This window comes from Equus quagga, chromosome 8, assembly GCF_021613505.1.
Source record: "Equus quagga isolate Etosha38 chromosome 8, UCLA_HA_Equagga_1.0, whole genome shotgun sequence".
In the NCBI taxonomy this organism is placed as follows: Eukaryota; Metazoa; Chordata; class Mammalia; order Perissodactyla; family Equidae; genus Equus; species Equus quagga.
In genome coordinates this window covers 10569192-10591638 of record NC_060274.1, presented here as the reverse complement: position 1 = coordinate 10591638, position 22447 = coordinate 10569192, and the positions used below count along the sequence as shown (strand labels likewise).

Below are 22447 nucleotides of genomic sequence, written 5' to 3'. Positions count from 1 at the left end.
GTGAAAGCAATCCGCTACTTTGAACCAGGCGGTCTTCTTGGTGTAATCTGTCTCAGCTGCTTTTTTGAGGTTTCACACATTCACAAAAATAACAGCATTTTTAGCTGATCCCAATAGATTTTTCTCTGCAGCTGCATCACTTGAAAAAGCTTTTTGTTCCAGTTCTTAAAGTCTAAGTATTGAAAGTAATTTGAAAAAAAAAAAAAGAAAAACATCCCAATTATGATTTGTGTGTGTAGTGATGACTTCAAGGGCTGACTGGGCTGCAAATGGGCTTTGAAAAACAAGCCCATGTGCCCATGGAAAATACAGGCATTTCAGAGTGCCTCGTTGAGTGCGCTGGTGTAAACGCAGGGGCACGTGGCACGGTAGGCTTTTTTTGGCAGGACCTCTGGTCTCAACCTGCAGTGATGCTAACGATATTAGCAAATTAGCACCACAAAGCTTGCCAGCTAATTCACCAGAGCCCTGCTCACTCTCTCACTGCTGTAATTAAAACTAATTATTTTCTAAAACATAGTAATACATGAATATGTGCAATAATCATTTTGTAGTGGGCAATCTGTGGAGCCTTTTTTAAAGCTGCTGCTTCTTTTTGGAGGGGGTGGGAGGGGGGTGGGCACGTGCGTGCTGCCTCAGTCGAGCCAGCACTTTCTTTTGCAGAATCTAAGATGGGTTCCTAAAACCTCAGGTTTCTTTGATTTTGAAATAGGAATGTTTTCTGGTTTTCACTCATTTGTAAGGCCCTCTCTTTTCTTGTCTCCCTTTTCCTTTTTCTCTTCCATCTCTCCTCATTCTGGATCCTCACACATCTGTGTGGTGTCGCGCTCACAGCCCAGTGTTGTGCAGATGGTTTTCACAGTGGGGTTCTGTCGAAATTCAGCTGTTATTCCCTGGATATCTACACGGATTCCCTACTAAAGCCTTGTTCTTCCTTTAAAAAAAAAAACAACCTAAATCCATATTTTTAGCTTGAAAATGTCTGTTTGTATTTGCAATAAATGTGTTCAAATCCGTTGTTCTTTAGTGAAGAACATTCCTCATTCTTTCATTCTAAAGCCTAGATGATCTGGATTGAATTTCTGAGCCTAGAGGCAGAAAATGAGTTTTGCCTGGGATCTTAGGATTGACCCTTGGGCTGGTGTGGGTGTCTGGCCTGGGCATTTGAGCCGCTGCCGAGGGTTGATAAATGGACACACTGCCCCAGACTGAAAGGAAACCAGCCCCACTGCAAAAGAATTAGAAATCCTTTCCTTCCAAAATTATTATTTTTTAAATCATCTGATGTGATTGCCTTTTGTTGTTGTAGGCTAGGCCACGTGCAGTAGATAAGATCTTCAAATGAAACAATGCAAAATGTCAAATGATTTTGCTAACTATAGATTATGTGAATTTTGGAAATTAAGAAAGCACTAAATCCTCTAGTCACCAGGTAGAAAATATACACGTGCAGCCTTCGCTTTCACCACCTGGTGAGCAGTGTAAACCTCGGGCTTATTTCCACTTGTCACCTCCTCCATTAAAGCTGTAATAATGTTGAAAAAATAATATTGATATAAGTTGACTTTCACTGGTTTGGGTCTTGAGTAAATGATTGCTTCTTTCTTTTTTTTTTTTAAGATAAAAAAGGATTGCCAGAATGTCGTGCTATTTAGATTTCAGAAATTAGTATGCTCTGAGTTACGATTTCTTTTTCCCTTTTTCGTTTCTTCCTTCAAGGGAAAGTCCTCTGCCCCATGCATCACTCAGTAACTTGTTTTAGCAGGAGCACAGCCCAAGAATCACGTGTATAATCCTAAACTCTTTCTCCTGTTTTCGATTAGCATCTATGGGTCTTGCAGATATGATGTCTCCTGGTGACTCCAAGTTGCCCGTGCCTCTCAAAGCAGACGGTAAAGAGGAAGGCACTCCACAGCCTGAGAGCAAGTCGAAGGTATTTCCTTTCTCCTCTGCACGCGATGTGGGGTCTGCCTCGCTGAAGCTGCCATGTTCTCTCTTCACTGGTGTTGGCCTACACTTTTTTTTTTTTCCTTTGGTTTCTCTTCTGCATGCCTTCATTTTGTGCACCATGTTCGTAGTCTTCTTTTCTTTCCCCACCCCCTTCATGGTGTGGATCTGAAAGTTACTAGTTCTTACGGCATTTAACTCATGGTCGTGGGAGAGGGGTGGAGGGGTAAGACCCACCGCCAAGAAATGCTTTGGGGGTGGGGAGAAGTAAGGGATCTTGCCTGGTTTTGATCCTTGCAGCCATTTTCTCTGCCTTCAGTTTATAGCTTCCTGTTTTGGCCGCCTCAGCAACAACAACATACTTAATATTTTGCTTTCCTGCCTTATTTGATAAATAAGGTGAACAGCTTTTTTTTTTTTTTTTTTTTCCTTTCTTTCTCTCATAAGGGGTAACCCATGCTTAGCATTCCATGTAAGCTTGACGTAAGCATGGTGGCTTAGTGGCCTTCTCTGGCATCCAGCAAACTTACCAAATTATACTAATTAAGAATGTTGTTTTAATACTTTTATATGTGTGTGTTTTTGTGTGTTTGTTTGTACATGTCTTTATATATATTATATATAAAAAGTAGTCTGTTAAACTGGATGTACTTTTCGTTATTTTAAATAAAGTTTGCCCTACCTTTGTCATTTTTTTTTTTTTTATTCCTCTACCACAGGATAGCTACAGCTCTCAGGGTATTTCTCAGCCCCCAACCCCCGGCAACCTGCCAGTCCCTTCCCCAATGTCCCCCAGCTCTGCTAGCATCTCCTCATTTCATGGAGATGAGAGTGATAGCATTAGCAGCCCAGGCTGGCCAAAGACTCCATCAAGCCCTGTAAGTGGCTCTGGTTTTTTGTTTTTTTGGTTTTTTGGGGTTTTTTGATAAATAATTAATTCTACTTGAATGCTTGCTTACTTACTTGTTTTATAAGACTTCTTCTTCATAATTGATCCATAAAAGGGTTTTCTTTATAATTATATTAGTAACAAAATGAATAAAGTGTGTGTGCATCATAGAAGTTGATGTCTGGTAATGAAACTGCTATTATGAGAAGCATCTCTATACGAAGCATGTGATCATGGTACTGGGTCCAAACTCCTTCTCACAGTGGCTTTGTTTAAATGTCCAATTCGTTGTGCACTTATAGAAGGTCTTTCAAACGAGTTACTTCTCCATTCACGTGGGAACTAATAGCAGCCATGGACTAAATGACAGGTTTGGCCTTTGGCCTAAATCTCTCATGAGCTGTTGTATCTGAAACATCTTATTTCAAAACTGCCTACCTGAAAATATAAATATTATACTCTGGGCATGGTTTAGCGTAATATCAGCCTGCTTTGTTTCCATCCACGTGTCAGAAATTAACAGAAAACTTGTAGAAATGTTAGTTCCTGTGAATATTTGGAATGCTACTTTTAGATTAATAATATGTGCCTTCATTAGAATCAGTTGAGATAGAAAAATTGTATGTACAAGACTGCTGACAATCTTGAAATTGTGTTGATTTCCATATGACATAGAAAGAACAAATATGGTAATGTATATATAAGGGAATTTTTTTTAGCCTTGATGTTCTTCTGTCCATAGAGCTAGGCCTTTATTTTCCTACTAAAGAAATTAATTCTGTGCCATTAAAAAAAAAGAAGAATGGCACTGTAGTAACCTTTATTTTACTTTCATATAGGGAATCAAAAGATCTTTAAGAAAAAAAACCTTACCATGCAATTACTTGCCAAGAAGGCTTAATTAACACGCTAATTTTTGTAAGACGATGTATTGAAGAGCACAGCTCAGGAAAAACATGTTGGAGGAAAGAAGATTCTTACTGCAGAATCTGGCAGTCTAGTCAAAACCCCAAAAGGAGGCTGCTATTAATTATCCATTCGCTGATTTAAACAGATAGAGCTGAAGGTTTGAAGAGTTGGTGGTTCCAGTAAATGTTTGTAAGAGTCATGTAGAGCTCTAAGATAACCAGCATTTTCCTTTTCAGAGGAAGAAAGGGAGATATTCGCTGTTAACCTTCTCTGTAGACATATGTTTTGCTTTTTCAACAACCGAGATGAAATGAAAAATGCTCCTAGGGTGGGTTAAGCAGAACTAACAGAAGGGAGAGTGCAACTCCTTAATTTTGATGTCTTTGTGTTACTTGCTTTGAGTCTCAGAAGGCAGCCAACATTGGGGGGGGGGGCTCCCCATAATCTACCCTGCTGTTTTGTTTTAATCATAAAATGAGCATTTTTGAATCAGTAATACTCTCAAGTGAACAGGTAGAACTCAAATTAGAACTTTTCAAAAAGGTTTGTAGTTTGGCTCAGGGGGAAAAATTTCAGAGGTTGAAAATAATAAATCTTTAAAACCCTAAGATAATAATTAAGAATAATAATTTATTGAAAACAAAGCCTAATAGACCATATTGTATGTTTAAAAATTCCACCTTGCTGATTACTGAGTTATAAAGAATGATTGAGATATTTCTGATATTGTAACTTACTAGTCACTTTATCTCCATCTAATGAATCCTGTAGGAAACTGTTATAAAAACCTCACTTTCTACTTAAATATAAGAAAAAAAGCAACTGAATTGTTGACTTCATTTTCTGATTATAATACAATTATACAAAATTGCATCTTACTTTTCTCCTTTTTCTAAGTATTTCCACATCCATTATCTCTTCCTGTACTATGACCATTTTATGTTTAAGAATTTGGCACCAGTGGTAGATGCTAATTCAAGAAGGAGATCAAAGGAGATTGTAGTGAAGGAACTCAGGTTATCGCTGCTAGAAAATCACTGCAGATACATACATTTTAGGAATATTTAACTGCTCTTCCTGAACTATAACTTCAATTGGTACTTAAAATTGCTCTTAACAGGTGTCCCCAGTAAAGCCTAGTAACAGCAGGCCTGGCATGGACTAAATAATAAAGATGTTCCATGCTTTGACAGTGTGCCATAGACCAACATTGTTTTGTTGCAAAACATTCTAAAATAAAAATAAACATTTGCACATACACATGCACAGACGCGTATTACCAGGCATATGGTCAACACTGCCGCAATGTAAATCCGCCTGAGAGACTTGAGGGAAAGTGCTCCTATAGACTAATTAACTTACATGCAAGGAAAGCATTTGTGGCACCATCATAGCGTCTCACTGTAGCTCTCAGCCATCACCATCCCTTTTTTCCGCCTCCACGACAGCTTCGTGCAGTAGGACACAGTTTTTACAGCACTGAAGCGACATGAGGTGGTTCTAATGACCTGGTAAAGTTAACCTGTCCTTCTGCAGGACTAGTTTGTCTGCCCATAGTCAGTGGGTAGAGTGTATAATGACATTTATCCAAAGGTGACATCCTAGTCAGTGTCTGTGTACAAGGAGTATGTATTGAGCCTGATCAGGGATGAAGTACGAACTCTGTTTCCTGAGGCTTTTGCTTCTCTTACTGTCGTTTTTCTCTGTTCAGACACCCGAATACTGACTTTGGTAACTGGCGAGTAGGCAGACCTTGAGGCTGGGAGTGGAGATGTGAGGTGCCGGCGGTGGGCGCAGACCCTCCTCGGCTTTCAGCCTCATTAGACTGTGTCCACATTCACTTAGCACCTTGCTCACGCAAGTCCTGATTATAGGATATTCTAAGCAGCTGTCAGTTCTTACTTGGTTGGTGCCAGACTTTTCAGACCTTTTTCGTCCATTTGAGTATTTGTCCATAGAACAGATAGCGACCTTCACTGTGCGGTCACTGTTGGTGATTCACAATCGGCATGAATCCTGCCGCGCGGAGCTGAAGGTCCAGCCGGGAGAGTGTAAGGCGGAGATACGGCCGCGCAAAACCTGCCTTTACACCCTGTGTAACCGGGTGCCACCAGGACGATTAGAGCCCGCAGCCGTGATTGAGACGAGGGCGCGGGCATCAGCGAGGCCTCTCCCAGGACTCAACACAGAACTGAGGCCTGACCGCTTTTGTTTCATACAGATGCATTTTGCCACATTATGATGCCACAAAAATGCTTTTCTAAAATCTAAAAAACTAAAAAAAACAAACGATTCTATTAAAACCTCTTCTTTATTAAGTTTTTCTAATTTTATGAGAACAAATTGAGATGTGCAGGAGTTAATTAAACTTAAGTCCATTTAACAAAGAAAGATAAGAAAAGTTAAAATATATGTAGTCAAACTAAGTAAATCATTATTTTAGGCCTATTTCGGGTCACAAGAGTCCCCTCCTTTCCTAAGGAAGAACAAACACTTCTGGAACCTGCTTGCTCAGGTCATTAACTGTCCTTCCAGAATCGTCCCAGTTTGGGTTTAGAGAGGACCAGGCGGGAAATGGCAGTTGGATCTTATAGTGAGGATGTTGGTAGAGCTACTCAGAGCAATTTTAAATGGAAATGGTTGCTTTTATTTCTCTTATCCTTAAATTGAATCTCAAACGCTTACCTCTCAGTTTTTTACAAATGAAATGCAAGAAGGAGGTTGGCCTGGTTTTTATTTTTTTAAATGATATTAAGTGATAATGCTTTTATCCTCATGTTATTTTTTTAAATTTTCATTTTTTAGAAAACATTGGGCCCATTTTTTTAGTGTACTTCCCCAAAAGAAAAAATAGTTGCAGTATTAGGATTTAGAACCCTCCTGATAATAACTACCCCATTAGTGATGACAAAGCTTCTGAAATGTTATCAGGATTGGAAAGTGGTGTAAAATGGGTTAGAACAGTTTCTTTTCCTAGTCAAATATTCCTTGGGTATAAGAATATGGAAAATAAATTTTAAAAACTTATTTGGATGCACAGTGTGTTCCATATTCTGGTATGTGTATGGGTCTATAGACATAGAGGAATACGTGTGTCTTTTAAGCTCTGATCTAAAGTGGTTTTTAAGTGACTTTAGCCTCAGTTTAGCCCCAGGATCAATGTAAATTCTCAAATATCAAAGCCACTTTTTATCCTACCACTTTCCATTTTTTATTTACATCAGCTGTATCACCCATTTTATACATTTGATGTAAAGATTTTATGCCTCGATAATTCTAAAACCGATGGCTTAAAATTTCAGTGAAAATAGCTCAGGAGAATTACATGTTAATTGGAGGGAAAGCTGTCACTCACCAGCTTTGTTCGTTTCATCCTCAGGCAGAATATAAAAGGAGCATCAAACCTCAATGGCAATCATGTCATTTAATCCCCAAAATTCCAGCAACATGTTTAAAATTATGTTACACTAAATATAATGGAAGAGAGTTAAGAAAAACTCCATCTAAAATAATGCCTCTACATTCCAAATGATAACCTAGTAAATAAAGTAAATTATTGTTCCGAGGAAATCTCTGTTGAGAATTTAGAAGTGATTTTGCACAATATCCCTGAAGTTACAAATATTTACAAGTACACAAATATTGTTACAGCCACAGAGATTTTTTTTTTTACCTTTTTTTAGGAAAAAAATATAGGTGGGCTGTTTAGGACTAAGAGTATTCCCTTCCCAGGTCACATAACCCAGAGGGTGGGCTTCAGGTGTGAGAAACTGCAACTTTTGCCATTTTAGTATCAAGTGTAGTGAGAAAAAGAAAAGATCAAGAATTGAAGCCTCAGTATAGACCACCTAAGACGTTAACACACGTGCGTAAAAGGAAACGTAGATATTTACGCCTACATATGCTGGGAGTACGAAATAGCACGTTTTCCTGATTAAAGCATAAGCTGCCTAAGAAATCTATTAAAATCATTATCTAATAGCCTCTTCCCTTGGCAGAGAAGTTCAAGAAATCTGAAGTAGGGAAAACTGGTCCTCAGGAGTAAAGGCCAGAGCTTGAGCTGGCCATTCGTTTATGAAGCCCTCAGACGAGCAGAGTCCACACCACGGGTGCCTGTGGTCAGTGACCTACCTTCCATTTTTTAGCAAGTACCATGTGTTTGCTCTTCCTCCATATGATTTAGAGTTTTAACGAAGACACACATTAGCCATTCTTATTTTGACAAGGAAAAGTAGGAGTCCATGTAGTTTTTTGGGCTCTCTTTTATTACATGTGAAATTGTAAATGCACTGTGATCATTCTAAGGGCACCCTTTTAGAATCATTAGAATCTTGCCTTCTGGGATTCAACGCTTAGATCAATAAAGTAAAAAAGGTTTTTTGTTTCTGTTTTTTAAGTATATAAAAGGGGGAGTTTGGGCCCTTTATTTAAAGTCAAAGTAAATTCTTAATTAAGAAAATGTATAGTTTGTGCCTGAACTAGTAGCCTTCATTCCTAATTGTTGTGTGATAGCGGTAGTTTTTAAATTTCTTCTCTTCTCGTATTTGCTAGCTCATTACTTTTTTCTCACCTTCTTCCCTTTCCCTCTGCCCACCCATGCCCCATCTCCAAATGCTCCTTCTGGGCACTAGAAGTCCAGCTCCTCCACCACCACTGGGGAGAAGATCACAAAGGTGTATGAGCTGGGGAATGAGCCAGAGAGAAAGCTGTGGGTCGACCGCTACCTTACCTTCATGGAAGAGCGAGGCTCACCTGTCTCGAGTCTGCCTGCAGTGGGCAAGAAGCCCCTGGACCTGTTCCGACTCTACGTCTGCGTCAAAGAGATTGGAGGTTTGGCCCAGGTAAGGATGAATGAGTGAGTGGGTGAGGAGACCCTGAAGATAAGCTCTTACTGCAGCTTGTTTTGACTATGCAGACTCAATTTTTTTTCTCTCAGAGGAAAAGCTAAGCCTGTGGGAGAGTCACCTTTGCTGGGATCCATGTTGTGGGTACAGGGGAGAACACTGGGGCTGGCAACCCCGCCTCTACTGTTGGCTCGCCACATGACCTTGGCAGGTCATTTATAGGACCTCAATTTCCTCATCTGTAAAATGAGCCATTTGGGCTCACTTTTTCCTTAGGTTTCCTGACAGCTCTAGAATTGTATGGAATCTGCCAAGATTTCATAGTAAATACTCCGGAAATGTTTTGCAAACGACTAAATTAATCATCTGGGTCAGCAATAAATCAAATTCCCTGTTTCCCTCTGTCCAGTGCAATTTTTCAAGAAAACGTAGTCACACGTTTAGCACCGTGTTCTCGATAACTGTTAAGAGGGTCAGTGATGTCATTTTCTGCACGGCTGGGACTGAGTGGGGCAGGAGTGGCGCCGGGGTGCAGAATTTCAGGAGGCACTCATTTTCAGGGTCCTGCAGGTACCTTGACTTGACTAGCAGAGCGAGTACCCCCTTGAGTTTTGTTCGCTGGGGGCCACACTTTGCTCAGCCTCGCCCCGCCATTTTCACATGGAGTCTCGTTTGTGTGCACAGGTCCCGCAGTAGAAATGGGGAGAAGGTACTCACTTGTGAGTGCTCACTGGGTGTTGGGCTTGACGTTTATTGTTGCCTTCGTTTTTCTAAATACCCATAAAATGCAGGGGTCGTCAGCCCCAAAGAAGAGATGAGGAAGCTGTAACGAAATGAAGTACAACCATGTTGTGGCCCAGGGACTCTCAGGGTGGCTGGCGGGCCCAGGTCTGTCTGATTCCAGGACATGTGCTCCTCCCATCCACCCTTGTTCTCAGGCCTGGCTATCCATCAGAATCACCTGGGGAGCTTTTAAAACCAAGCAGTGCCTGGACTCCTACCCAGATCAGTGCAAGGAGAGGCTCTGGGACCCGGGTGGTCTCCTACGCAGTGTGGCACCCTGCACTCGTGGGTCGCTAACCATGCAAGGGCGAGTCCTCTGATCCACAAGGATCACGGAGGGCCCGCCCTGGTCTGGGGTCTCTGTTCTTTGGGGGATAAAGGGGCGGCCTCCCTGAGGTCCCCCTTCCCACCAGGGCCCTGAAACCTACAACTAAGACAATCAGACCTTGGTTCAAGGCTTTGTGTAACCAGATGGTAAATCATACAACACAGACCAGTGTGAGTGGTGGTCAGCGGAGGGAGAGACCGAGATGCACACCTCTCCCCTGTATACCTAGGCCCCCTGACCTTTCCCCTCTGCACCTAGACCCCATGACATAGATTTATTAGAATCCCTGGGAGGCTGGAATGATTGGGGCTCGCCCACCACAGAGGTGGAGAGATTGCACTCCGTCCTTTGACTCTCAGCAGTGGTTAACCAAGCTGGGTCTGCCAGCAAGCCTCTTGGCTGGCTTAGCTGATGGGGGTCGCTTGAACGGAGCTGTGACTCTCAGTGGTGAACGCCTGGTGGCATTGTCACTCATACCCCATCTTGATCGCTACCTGGAGGCCATCACATGCACTGGAGCAGGTGCTGCAACTGTGCACAGGGCAGCCCGGAGCCTTGCTTTTCAGGGTGCCGTGGGCAGCGCACTGCTTACCTTTTCTGAAGCAGTTCGCAGGCCTGCTTGTTGCAGCCTGGCCTTACATGCCAAAAGTGGCATTAGGCATTTCCGTGAGCATTCTGTGGTTTGTCTGTTGTGCCCCCTTAAGTGCTGAGCAAATGGGCATAAAGAGCTTTGTGAGAAAGTTTGAATCCAAAAACTGAACATTTCATTAAAAACCAATGTCCCGTTCATTCTTGTACTACTTAACACAGGGACGTGTTCCCCACGCATTTGCAGGTCTTCGTGTTTCCTTCGTGTCTTCACCCCTGCAGAACTCTGTTCCCAAGTGGGAATCAAAAAGTTAAATTAATGCCTAAAATCCTTATGTAACATTTCAGGATTTCTTTCCTTTTTCTTCTTCCCTTTGGCACTTGTATTCTCTCCAGCCTAAATCTAAGTGGGAATACCGGACAGTCCCTTGTGCCCGTGCCGCTTCGCGAGCCGAGAGGTGCCTGCCGCATCAGCTTTCTGGTAGCTTAACAGAGCTCAGCCAGGGCCGATGGCTCGTGCCGGGCTGTTACGTCGTGCTCATTTGGTCAGTGGACCTCATTCGCATTGGCAACAAGTGTCGCCTTTGCCCAGCACCACAAGAAAGCTGCATGTGAGAGGATGGACGCGGCCCGGAATTACAGCTCATCTTTCTGGGAGCTTGTGGCCGTTGGAAAGAAACACTTTTTCATATCAAGCCTCAAACACTTAAATTGCAAAATAGTTCTGTTACTGCTTTTTAAATTAGTTTTTAGACGCGCTTTTTTTAAATTAAAGGTGGGACGGGGATGATGTGAGCGAGAGTTCCCCATTTGCTGGGAGAGAAATCGCCGGCTCTGAGGCACCAGCGCCCTGGAAGCGTGCAAGGCATTAGGTGATGCACCAGGCACAAGAATCTCGACGAGCAAGGCTTTTTATGTAGCAATCAGCAGCTTCCTGAATGGTTTTATAACTGTAAATGCTGTCTGTGCACTACTGAGTGGGGGTAAAGAGGCGAATGAAAAAAAAAAAAAGTCAACCAGGACATTAAGTGCTTTTTTTTGCCTCCTGGCTTTAAACAAGCCACTTTGCTGCAAGCCAATGATCCTGCCTTTTTTTTTTTTTTTTTTGCTAGGTTAATAAAAACAAGAAGTGGCGTGAGCTGGCCACCAACCTCAATGTGGGCACTTCCAGCAGCGCGGCGAGCTCCCTGAAAAAGCAGTACATCCAGTACCTGTTCGCCTTCGAGTGCAAGATCGAGCGCGGGGAGGAGCCACCGCCGGAAGTCTTCAGCAGCGGCGAGACCAAGAAGCAGCCCAAGCTCCAGCCGCCCTCTCCTGGTGAGTAGGGGAAGTACAGCTGCTGGAGGCCTGCAGAGGCCTGCCGGCCGGCCGAGACCATTCGGAGCGCTGGGATCTTGGAGAGAGGAGGGGCGTTTAGTTGTGTTCTGTCTACTTCGTGGGACCTCCGTTGGCCACGCTTAAGGGAAGAGAGAATAAAATCTGGGATGTTGCCATTTCTGATCAGCACTTTGAAGACACCATTCTTTGGCTTTACCTTATTTAGTCAAAAGACACTTTGGGAGGCCAGCCCTGTGGCCTAGTGGTTAGGTTCCGCATGCTCCGCTTTGCAGCCCGGGTTCGGTTCCTAGGTTGGACCCACATTCCTCATCCACAACCATGCTGTGGCAGCAACCCACATATAAAATAGAGAAAGATTGGCGCGACTGTTAGCTCAGGGCGAATCTTTCTCAGCAAAAAAAAAAAAAAAATAGACTTTGGAATTCTGAGCCATGTACCTTTATTCGTTATACAGGTATTTTGTAATATTCCATCTGTCAACATAAGGATCCCCATGAACCTGTCCTGACACTTTTGTGCTACTGGAACATGCCACCCTGCTGGTTTAACGGCGAGCTTCCACCCACTCTGCCTTTTCAAGGACACTCAGATTTGTACGGTAGCAAAATGGAATTTGGACTTCCTTTTTTCTAACTTGCCCAGCAAGTTCTCACTTTCGGGGAATCCGGCAAACTGTCATGGCAGAGGTCCACACGGCCTTCTTTCTGAGACTGGGTGATCCAGCTGTCTTTGACCTAGAGATCAGGAGTCTTAGAAATACTGCTTAGGGATCGTGACGGATTACCTAAATTCTCATAAGTGCAACCAAATTAATGATACCTGCCTTCTCTCCTGTCTCCACCCAGCTGTGGAGACACTGCCGTTCTTTCGGCTCTCCCGCCAGCCTTTGTTCTACCTGGAGCATTTCACATTTGAAACGACTAAATCATTGTATTCCGATGAATACAATATTAGAGATGGGAGGAAACTTGCGTCAGCCTTAGTTCTGGGTGGCGACCTCACTCAGGTTGAATCCGACCTTTCTGCTGTCTGTTTCTGACCACCTCCAAGCCTTGTGATGGTTGGCCCTCGCCCATACGAGGTGGGGCTGGTTGCGCCTGCCGCCTCCCATCGCACAGGCTTCATCTGGGATCAGATGATCGTAGCTAATTGCCCATATTTCCTGAGCACTTGCAGTGAGCCAGGCACATTTCTAAGTGGGTTATCACTGAATCTGCACAACAGCCCTGTGATACAGATGCTGTTTAAAATCCATGGCAAAACTAACACACCTAAAATCTAAATAACTGGCCCAAAGTCACATCAATAGTGTGTGGAGGAGCTGGGCTCTTAGGGGGCATCTGGCTGTCAGGTTACACCTGTGCCCACCATACTCCTCGCCTGCATCTGACATGCCTTTGCAATAGGTAAAAGGTTTACACTTAGAAGGTGGTATCTATGAGCCAAAGAAAGCAGTTGTTTTCCTTTTAATTATTTCCTCTGGCTGCCATCTGGGTGGCAATGCTAATACCTAAGGTCGCTCATCAAGGGATCTCACATAAATACTATTAGGTGCAACGTACCCTTGAGTGAACATGCCTAGGTTTAGATGTGCTGGTTCCCAGTACCAGCGAAAATCCTTCTCTCTCACCCCACTCTCCAGGACTCGCAGCCTTTGCCAGGTACGACGCACCTTAAAAACTGTGAAATCTAATTTTAAAAATCTCACAACATTACATTCAGTTCACAGAGTGAAACAAGCTGCCTGTGAACAGCTCTGAAACTATTTTTCCAAAATAAAAACCCAGCAGGGTGCAGGGACCAGAGTGGCGATGTCTGCAAAGATCTAAAGGTGTATTTTATTTGCCGGCAAACAACTTGTGTCCCTGAATGGTCTGCACTTCTGTATGGAGAATGGCTCTGCCAGGGTGCATCGGCTTCGGAACAAGAAATCCTGCTGAGGTATAGATCCTGAAAGAGTGGGGCCTGTTCTCTTCACAGGAGGCTCTTTCCTTTTTCTCTCTTTTTCTGAAACTGCCGTTTTTATGGCAACATTATCGTTTTAACTGCACAAAAGAGCTTGGATTGCAGGTGCACTTCTGATAAAACGTTCTTCTCAGTGGTCCAGATGGAGCCAAAGTCATGTGAGACAGGAAGCCGTGGAAGGAGAGCTTCCTGCACTCAGCCCCTCGGTCGGGGCAGGGCCCAGAAGGACCACGGACAGCACAAGGGCCAATCCATTCATCTTCCGTGTTCTGTGAGCTGCTCAGACACGCTGCTCAGACAGACAGACAGACACGCAGGCCAGTCAGTGGGGCTGTAACCTCGGCCCATAAGAAAAGCCAGTCGTCCCATCCCCCCAATCCATAAACCAGTGGCCTCTCTGATTAACGAAAGTGTCTCTAAAACATTTTTATTGTCAAAGAAAGGGAAAGAAGTTCTTCCCGACAATCTGCCATGTCAAGGTCTCATCTACTACAAAATGTTTCGAAACTAATTTTCAGCCAAAATTTGTGTTCTTTGAAGTCAGTTTTTCTCGTAGGAACATAATTGTACTTTATTTCTTACCAGCGCATCCAGGCAAACTAAATTTAAAAATTCCTAGGGAACGTTGAAGATCATTTTTTTACGTGGTCACTCGGAACCAGCCTAACCCTAGATGATTTGGCTGTATTCTGAGAGCATGCTGGGTCAGCCGTCCGGACTCCAGGTTTGATTAGATGTGGCTGATAGGGATCTGAAATTCAGTTCTGTCAACCCGGGAGGTGTATCCCCTTAGCCCTTGGGGGCGCATGCCCATCTTCACTGCTGGGTGGCTGTGTGATTCTCACGCAGTGACCCAGGTCAGTCTTCAGTGACTCGAACAAGTCAGCAAAAGAAGGCTCCCGCATGAAACCTGGGCAGGGCCCAGGGCGGCTGCATTCGAAGGTGCCAGTGGGGATCTTGTTATGATAAAGCTATAAAAGTTTGTGGGGTTCTCATGAACAGCCACAGGAATCGCCTCCCCGGGTGGCCTGGGCAGCCTGGAAACTGGAGTGGGGGAGGGGAGAGGAAGGGTCCCTGCTGGGAGGAGTGGGGCAGGGGAGGAGCAAGGAAGCTCCACATTCAATTAGTAAGCGTGTAACCAAAAACCCATCCATCTTTGCTGGCAGGTGGCTGACTGCATTTCTATTATTAGCTGACAGGTGATGTCACAAAACCTGTCATGGATCCAACTAGGGAATCCTCAGTGGAAGATAAATGAGAAAGGGGCTCGAGTTATAAACAAAGGTGCCCTCTGGGTGACCTCTAGTCGCTGTAGACCTGGGACCTATCAGCCGTTCCTCCTCCCCACTCTACTTCCCGCCACCCCAGCCAGAACTAGGGCACCAGGTTCGTGCTGCGTAAATTATCTTCCCAGCTAGGAGTCTGGCTGTACAGTCTGAAGTGTGTGAATGTACTTAACCTTCAGTAACCTTTCCATTGTTTACTTTCGAGTATACGTTTGTAGCTTCTGGCAAAAGGTAGGGATCTCCTAGAGAGCGTGCCAGCCTCCTCTGTTAATGGAGCTTCAAGAGGTTGCATTCATTTTTTTTCCTGAAAGGAAAGGAAAAAACACTGGCAAGAGGGAAGAATTTTTCCTTTTTTTTTTTTATTAGCTGTAAATGTGAATACTTGTAAATAAGGGTCATTCTGAAATCACGGCCTTGCGAGCTGTGTTTTCAGGGAAGCCGTACATGTTGCTCTGTGGTCTGGTCCTCGATTTCAGAAGCCAGTGTTTCTCCTGCCAGCTGTGTGGGGCAGTCACATCTGTAGGATTAACCGTATATGTTTATGAAAGACTACTTTTTTCTTTTATTGCATTTACCTTTGTAATATGTGTTTCTAAGGATTCACCAAAATTTGCTGTATAAGCAGGAGTTAGTAAGTTTTCCTTTTAAGATATCTACACCTAAAAAGATCTCTCCATTAATAGTAAATCTTCCTGCGGCCGGCCCAGTGGTGTAGTGGTTAAGATCGTGCGTTCCACTTTGGCGGCCTGGGGTTCACAGATTTGGATCCTGGGCACAGACCTGCACACTGCTCATTGAGCCATGCTTTGGTGGCATCCCACATACAAAACAGAGGGAGATGGGCAACAGATGTTAGCTCAGCGCCAATCTTCCTCACCAAAAAAAAAATCTTCCTGTCATCTCTGAGCACTTCCCTGAGTCACTCTAGTCCTGGGCACCCAGGGGAGATATGCAGAATGCACAGCCCTGTTGACCAGTCATGAGTGTTCATTCCGGACCAGGACGGGACCTGGCCAACCTGATCTCGCTAGAGATGTCTGTGTTCAGCTGAGGTTTTCTGAGAAGAACTGATAGACTCTTTTCCATTTCTGACTCCTTCATAGCACACTCTCTAATCTCTAATGATTTAACTGTTTCCTCTACAGTAAAATGTGGGTGGTGATCGTTGTAGTGAGCCTTGAGAACTTCATAGGAAAGGAACTGCATAGATAATAACAGATACTGTTATTTACAAAGCAGCTAGTAAATCTGTCGTTTGTGTGGTTCCAAAAGTAGTTATTGTAAACTGCATGAGGGCAGGGAATTTTGTCTTTTTTCTCGGTTTGGCACACTGGGCCAGCCAAGCTTAGAAAAGAGCCTGCTCTGTAGTAAACACATTATTTTATTCAATAAGTACTTAATTAATAAATGAAACCATTATCTGTTGAACACCCAGCGTGCGAAGGACTGTGGTCAATGACGAAGAAGGAGCCCTTAAAATTTTTATGTTTTTCCTATAAGGGGAAGTTAATTTTTTTAAGAATCCCACTTGTTTTGAAAAGATCTGCTCAGTTCTGAGCTCTGTTACTATAATGTAATTACAGTTAAAGCTAAATCTTAGAACTCTGATAATGAAATTAAAGAACCCCAAACCAGTATGACTTATGTTTTGTAATAATAAATCTGATTTCATAGCTCCAAAAATGACTATTAGTGACAGAGCATAGACACATGCAGACGTTAAGAAGGTATTGAAGTGCTACAAGGCTCATTATTGACTTGTATCATTGCTTTTCAACTTAAACATTTCTGATTGCCTAAGACTCAGAACTAATTTTTCTAATTTTTTTCTAAAACAGCACAATAGTCCATCAAATTTATATGACCAAAATTTGCATCCCTTTTTTCCTTATTCTCAGATATTTAGATTATCTGCATTATAAACAACACTGAAATAAACATTTTTCTGCCTAAAACCTTTTTTGTAGTAGTTTATTTTCTTGGAATAAATAGGAAAGCAAATACCAAGTCAAAGGGGATAAGTATGTTCTAGGGTTCACAAATGAACCCTAACTCTTTGTTGTCAAAGAGTTAACTAGAAAAAGCTTTTACTAATTTTCGCTATAAATGATCTAAGAGTACTTCACACGACAAGAAAGAAAAATTGTAGCTGTATAGCGACGGACGTTAACGAGACTTATTGTGGTGATCATTTTGCAGTATAAACAAATATCGAATTATTGTACTACTGAAACTAATGTAATGTTACATGTCAGTTATACCTCAGTTTCAAAAAAAGAGGGGCCGGGCCCGTGGCCGAGTGGTTAAGCTCGCGCTCCGCTCCCGCAGCCCAGGGTTTCCGCTGGTTCGGATCCCGGGCGCAGACTTGGCGCCACTCATCAGGCCGTGTTGAGGCAGCGTCCCACATGCCACAAGTAGAAGGACCCACAACTAAAATATACAACTATGTACTGGGGGGATTTAGGGAGAAAAAGCAGAAAGGGAAAAAAAAAGAAAAGAGAAGATTGGCAACAGATGTTAGCTCAGGTGCCAATCTTTAAAAAAAAAAAGATAAGAGCAACTAATTTTACATCTTTAACAGCAATGGATATGGTTACTATTTCTAATAAGGTGGTATCTTGTTTTCTTTCCTTAATAACTAACAAAGATGATTACTTTGATAATCTCTGTTTTTCTTTTTCTTCCCCATTTTCTCTTGGTACTTACTGCCATCAGCTAACTCAGGATCCTTGCAAGGTCCACAGACCCCCCAGTCAACTGGCAGTAATTCGATGGCAGAGGTTCCTGGTGACCTGAAGCCACCTACGCCAGCCTCTACCCCTCACGGACAGATGACCCCAATGCAAGGTGGAAGGTATGTTGAAAGAACTGTGTGAGCCATATGTAAACATCAGATTTGTCTGTCTTTTCATTTTCTGGAGCAAACTTTATAAGGAAAAGAATTAGTACTCCCTGGTGAGTTTTTAAGTGTTGATTACTACCACTTTTATTGATGTAATCTATTTTGGATGGTTTTTGTGTTTCCAGACAAGATTGGCTTATTTTCTGAGGACGTGTTTGGAAGGAACTCCTGCTTTATGATGAAGCTTTCCTTTTTCTCATCTCTTTAGAAGCAGTACAGTCAGTGTGCACGACCCATTCTCCGACGCCAGTGATGCATCGTTCCCCAAACGGAACTCCATGACTCCGAGCGCCCCGTACCAGCAGGGCATGAGCATGCCAGATGTGATGGGCAGGATGCCCTATGAACCCAACAAGGACCCCTTTGGTGGAATGAGAAAAGGTAGATACAGAAGAACTCTGCTGGCTTAGTCCAGAGGGCATTCTTCTCTCCACCATCCCCAGCCGATTCCCTTACCCATTCGAGACACATTTGAGTCCCAGCTCCCCAACCTGCTAAATGTCTGGCCTTGGGCAAAGGACTTAGCGTCTCTGTGCCTCACTTTCCTCATCTAGAAATTGGGATAATAATATAACGTGCCTAATGGGTGTTGTGAGGAGTAACTGAGTTAATGCACATAGAGCCCTATAGTAAGGTGCGTGGTGTCAGTGTGGGGATGGTTATACAGCACAGGCCAGGCACGGGGCTAGTGCTGGCTGGTAGTATTGGCAAATCAGACATAGTCCCTCATGGAGTGACAGAAAGAAACTAAGCTAAGCCACAAATAGATAGTTAAAGATGGTGGTTAATGGAAGAAAGAAACCAACAGAAAGGAAACGAAAAGGACGAAAGGACACGAAGAGCAATGATGTTGAGGGCCGGGGACAGTAGGGGGAAGGGGTCTCCTTAGCGAGGGTGGTCCGGAGGGGAGGGCTCTGAGGAGATGCCAGTTCTCTGCTGAGACCCAAGAATGAGGGGGCGGTCAGAGAAGAGCAGGGAGTGGGGGAGGCCCGAGCGAGCCTGGCGTGTTGGAGGAGGTGGGAGACTTCAGGAGCATAATTGGGGGGGGGGGGGGGGGGGCGGGCAGGCTGAGGCCATCGGGGCTCTCGGGGCCAGAGCCTGTCCGCCTTCAGAGGCACAGGGTGACTCTGGGTTTTACCCTCGCCCCCTGAGAGATGTTATGCAGGAAGTGACCTAGGTTTTTTGTTAAAAATAAATAAATAAACAACTGGCTATGGGTGGAGAGTGTATTGGAGAGAAGATAGAGTAGCTGGGGACACCACTGCGATGGTCCAGGGGAGAGAAGAGGGGGGGAGTCAGATACCAACCGTGGAGAGAGAGGTGGACACGCTCATTACGTGTTTCCGAGGTAGAAGCAAGGGCCATGCTGATGGATCGAATGTAGGGGTTAAAGGGAAGAACCGAGAGATGGTGACTGGGAGGTGAGGGCGTTACTGCCTGGGACGTGGCCTTGGGGAAGGGGCCAGGGTACAGAGGGAGATAGAGGTTCATGTTACCCCCTGGGATGCGGACCGCTGGGGAATGAGCGGGATACAGGAGGAAATCCAGAGCTCACTTTTGGTGTGTTGAGTGGTAGGTGGTAGGGTGTATGCCGAGCTGGGCGGAGCATTGGAATTAGGAATAATTTTGGAGAACTAAGCAGAGAAACGGTGCCGACAACTGTGGGATGCTGAGAGCACCAGGAGAGTGTGGGAGAGTTCTGATTGACGGGAGCGAACACCAGGGTGGATTTTCCTTTGTGCTTATCTGCCCCCAGCTTTGACTCAGCGCTGAGATTGTGGCCGTCTAAACCTCTGCCCTGAGCTCCTCCCATGGCACACAGGCGCCAAGGGCTTTTTGACGCTCTTCCAAATTGGTGAAATTGAGGCTGATGTGAATATTATTGAAAAAAATTCAGAAAAATAGTAATATTTTTATGGAAGTACTTATTCTGGGATCCATTAAATAATCGTACTTCCGTTGTATTTAGATGTTTGGGGCACATGAATTTCTTGATACATTGTCTTAACTAGAAAGAAGCAGAAAGCCCGAAGCCATGGTTTTCACAGGTATGATGGAGCCATGAAAAATAAAGAACCATCGCAAAATTTCAAATATTGAACATATACCATTTAATTAACAAATGAGATTATATTTCATATACAGTATTTCAGGATTCTGTTACATAACGCAAGATAATCGATAACTTTTCCTTTAAGAAGTTTCCAAGCTGCTTATTCCAGGCAAAGATTTTGCGGAACATGCAATAAATCCGTAAGCTCAGAAATGCAAAAAAATCTTTGTGAATGTTGGAGGTGGCTATTTTTCTAGCGGTATGAGATGCTAGAAGGAACATTTTGTTAGTGCTCTTTGTGGTTGTATCACATTTTTAGATTCTGAAAATATGACCGTAACATGGCAAAAATAATTAGTAGTGTTTGGAATCTGCCTTTAAGAGTTATTGTGAACCATTCCGGTATCCTACCTATATGCTGTATGAGACAGCGAGAGTTGTGTTTCTTTTCTTTCCCTATGCCCACAATATTTCTTATTGCAAAAATAAAGTTGGGAGGGTGGGGGTGGGGGGTGACTGGATTACCTGGCTCGGCGCTATGCGGCTGTGTAATGTGTTTTCATCAACCGTGTAAGTGATACAGTGGCTCAGAAGGATGCTCCGGCTCACATTTCCCTGGTATAGTTCAGCTCACCTGCTACCTTCCAGGGCTGGTATATTTGGTACCAAATTAGAACAGATAAACAGAAAACTCACAGGAAACAGATTTTCTTACAGCCTTATCCCTGTTATCCTGAAGTTCTGCCTTCCTCTGCTCACCTTATTCTGTCAGTGAACGTGGTGGTACTCTGACTTTTTATTCAACGACAAACATCAGTGGAAAGCATGCTCCTAGTTCTCGTTGCTGCTCCTGCCGTTGAGCTGTAGGGTGGTGGAGGAGTGGATAAAAGGGCCTCGTCTAAGACTCCTGTCCCCGAGCTGCTTTGGCCTCACCTGTCCGCCTGCCTCCTTTGCCCGCCTGTTCACTTAACTCATTGCTAATTGAGGGATTGACGGATTAATTATAAATCAACAATAAGTGAATATTTATGTATTGTTTAACTTAACAGTATATTTTGAATGTCTATTAATATCTGTACGCCTGATCCTGCTTTCTAGTTTCAGTGCTCTAGTAATGGATGGGTTGTTTCATAATATTTTGCTGGTATAAACAATGACTCAATGATTATTGAAGTACAGCTATTTTTTCACAATTGCAAGAGTGTTTTGTGAAATAGATTCCTAGAAGTAGAATAACTGAATCAAAGGATATGAACTGTTTTTCAGTTTACTAAGTATCTTTTACTATGTGAGAAACCACCGCAGAGCTTAGTGGCTCTAAACGACAGCGCTTCGCTGTATCTCTCAGTCCTGTGGTGGCGGGTGGCTCTCTGCTCCGTGTGTTGTCCGTCGGGGCACTGAGGCAGCTGTCCTCATCTGGAAGCCTGATTGACAGGTCTGCTGGAGCTGGGATGTCACTTGAGTGCGTGGCTGGTGCCATCTTGAGGCTCTACTGGGAACTCAACTGGAGCTGTTGGCCCCTGGGCCTCCTCCATGGGGTCTTGCTATGGAGCTTCTGGGGTGCTTCAGGACACGGTGGACAGGTCCCAAGAAGGAGCAATCTAAGAGGACAAGCCCCAGTCGCCAGCACCCACAGGCCTCTGCCGCATCACACTTGCCAGTGCCCCATTGGTCAAGGCAGGTCACATGACCAAGCCCAGACTCACTGTGGGGGGACCTCAGAGGGAATACCTGGAGAGGTGCTTCTCTGGGGAAGCTTCTCTCAAAGCTTCTCTCAAAGCAAAGCCTGTCATAGCAGGTATTGGCCAAAGTTAGGCCAATGTGATACTCTTAACATGAGTATGTAAGAGTATGCGAGTCCTCACTCTCATACTGAGAATGATTATTATCAGTCATTTTAATGTTTGCCCATCAGATTGGGGGGGAAATAAAGCTTCATAATTGTTTTAACTTGAATTTCTTTAATCATTGGTGAGGTCACCTGTCTTTTCATACATTGATTGGCCATTGATTCTTCTTTTCCTGTGAATGTCCATTTTTGTGTTTGCAAATTTTTTAAATTGGATTGTCTTTTTTTCTTACTGATTTTTAAGAACTCTTTATGTATTAGAGAGTTAAGCTATTTAACTTTAATTACCCCCATTAATTTCTGTCTCTCTCTGTTTTTACATCTATAAAATGGAAAGTAACATCAAAACTGGTTCTACTACAGGTTGACGTGAGATCCAGTGAGATAAAGTTTGTGAAAGCACGTGGCACAGCAGAAGACATTCCCCGAGTACTGGGCTTCCTCGTGGCCTCCCCTCTACCAGCCTAACCAGTGTTAGCAGCTCACAAAAGTTTAGTCAGCTTTTGCCTCACGTAACATAAAAGTAACCTTCACAGGATGAAGAAAGATAGTAGTGCCGTGTATCAATTAAGATTTGCATTAAAATGTTTAATTTGCCCACCGGCAAGTTTCTAGACTTGACCCAATTTCCTTCAGGCTCTGAGCTGATGCTAATTTGCATATTCGACCTAATTGCCACTCTACCCCCGATAGAAATAGTTGTATCTCATCCGTTCTCGAGCTGTTCTGAACTCCCTAGTGATTTGCATTATCCTGATTTTGGAGC

The 22447-nt window shown here is 43.7% G+C and overlaps 1 protein-coding gene across 9 annotated transcripts in view; it reads left to right on the top strand.

Moving 5' to 3' along the window:
- The window catches only part of ARID1B (AT-rich interaction domain 1B), a 413283-nt gene that overhangs the window by 377074 nt on the left and 13762 nt on the right, over positions 1–22447 (top strand). For 7 of the 9 annotated variants that reach the window (XM_046669908.1, XM_046669910.1, XM_046669906.1 and 4 more), the window contains 6 exons: positions 1824–1933; positions 2667–2825; positions 8377–8586; positions 11401–11605; positions 17593–17731; positions 17988–18160. In XM_046669908.1, coding sequence (XP_046525864.1) covers positions 1824–1933; positions 2667–2825; positions 8377–8586; positions 11401–11605; positions 17593–17731; positions 17988–18160 — 996 coding nt within the window. The remainder of the gene's footprint in view (positions 1–1823; positions 1934–2666; positions 2826–8376; positions 8587–11400; positions 11606–17592; positions 17732–17987; positions 18161–22447) is intronic. The other 2 variants (XM_046669913.1, XM_046669911.1) reach the window with 1 other exon arrangement.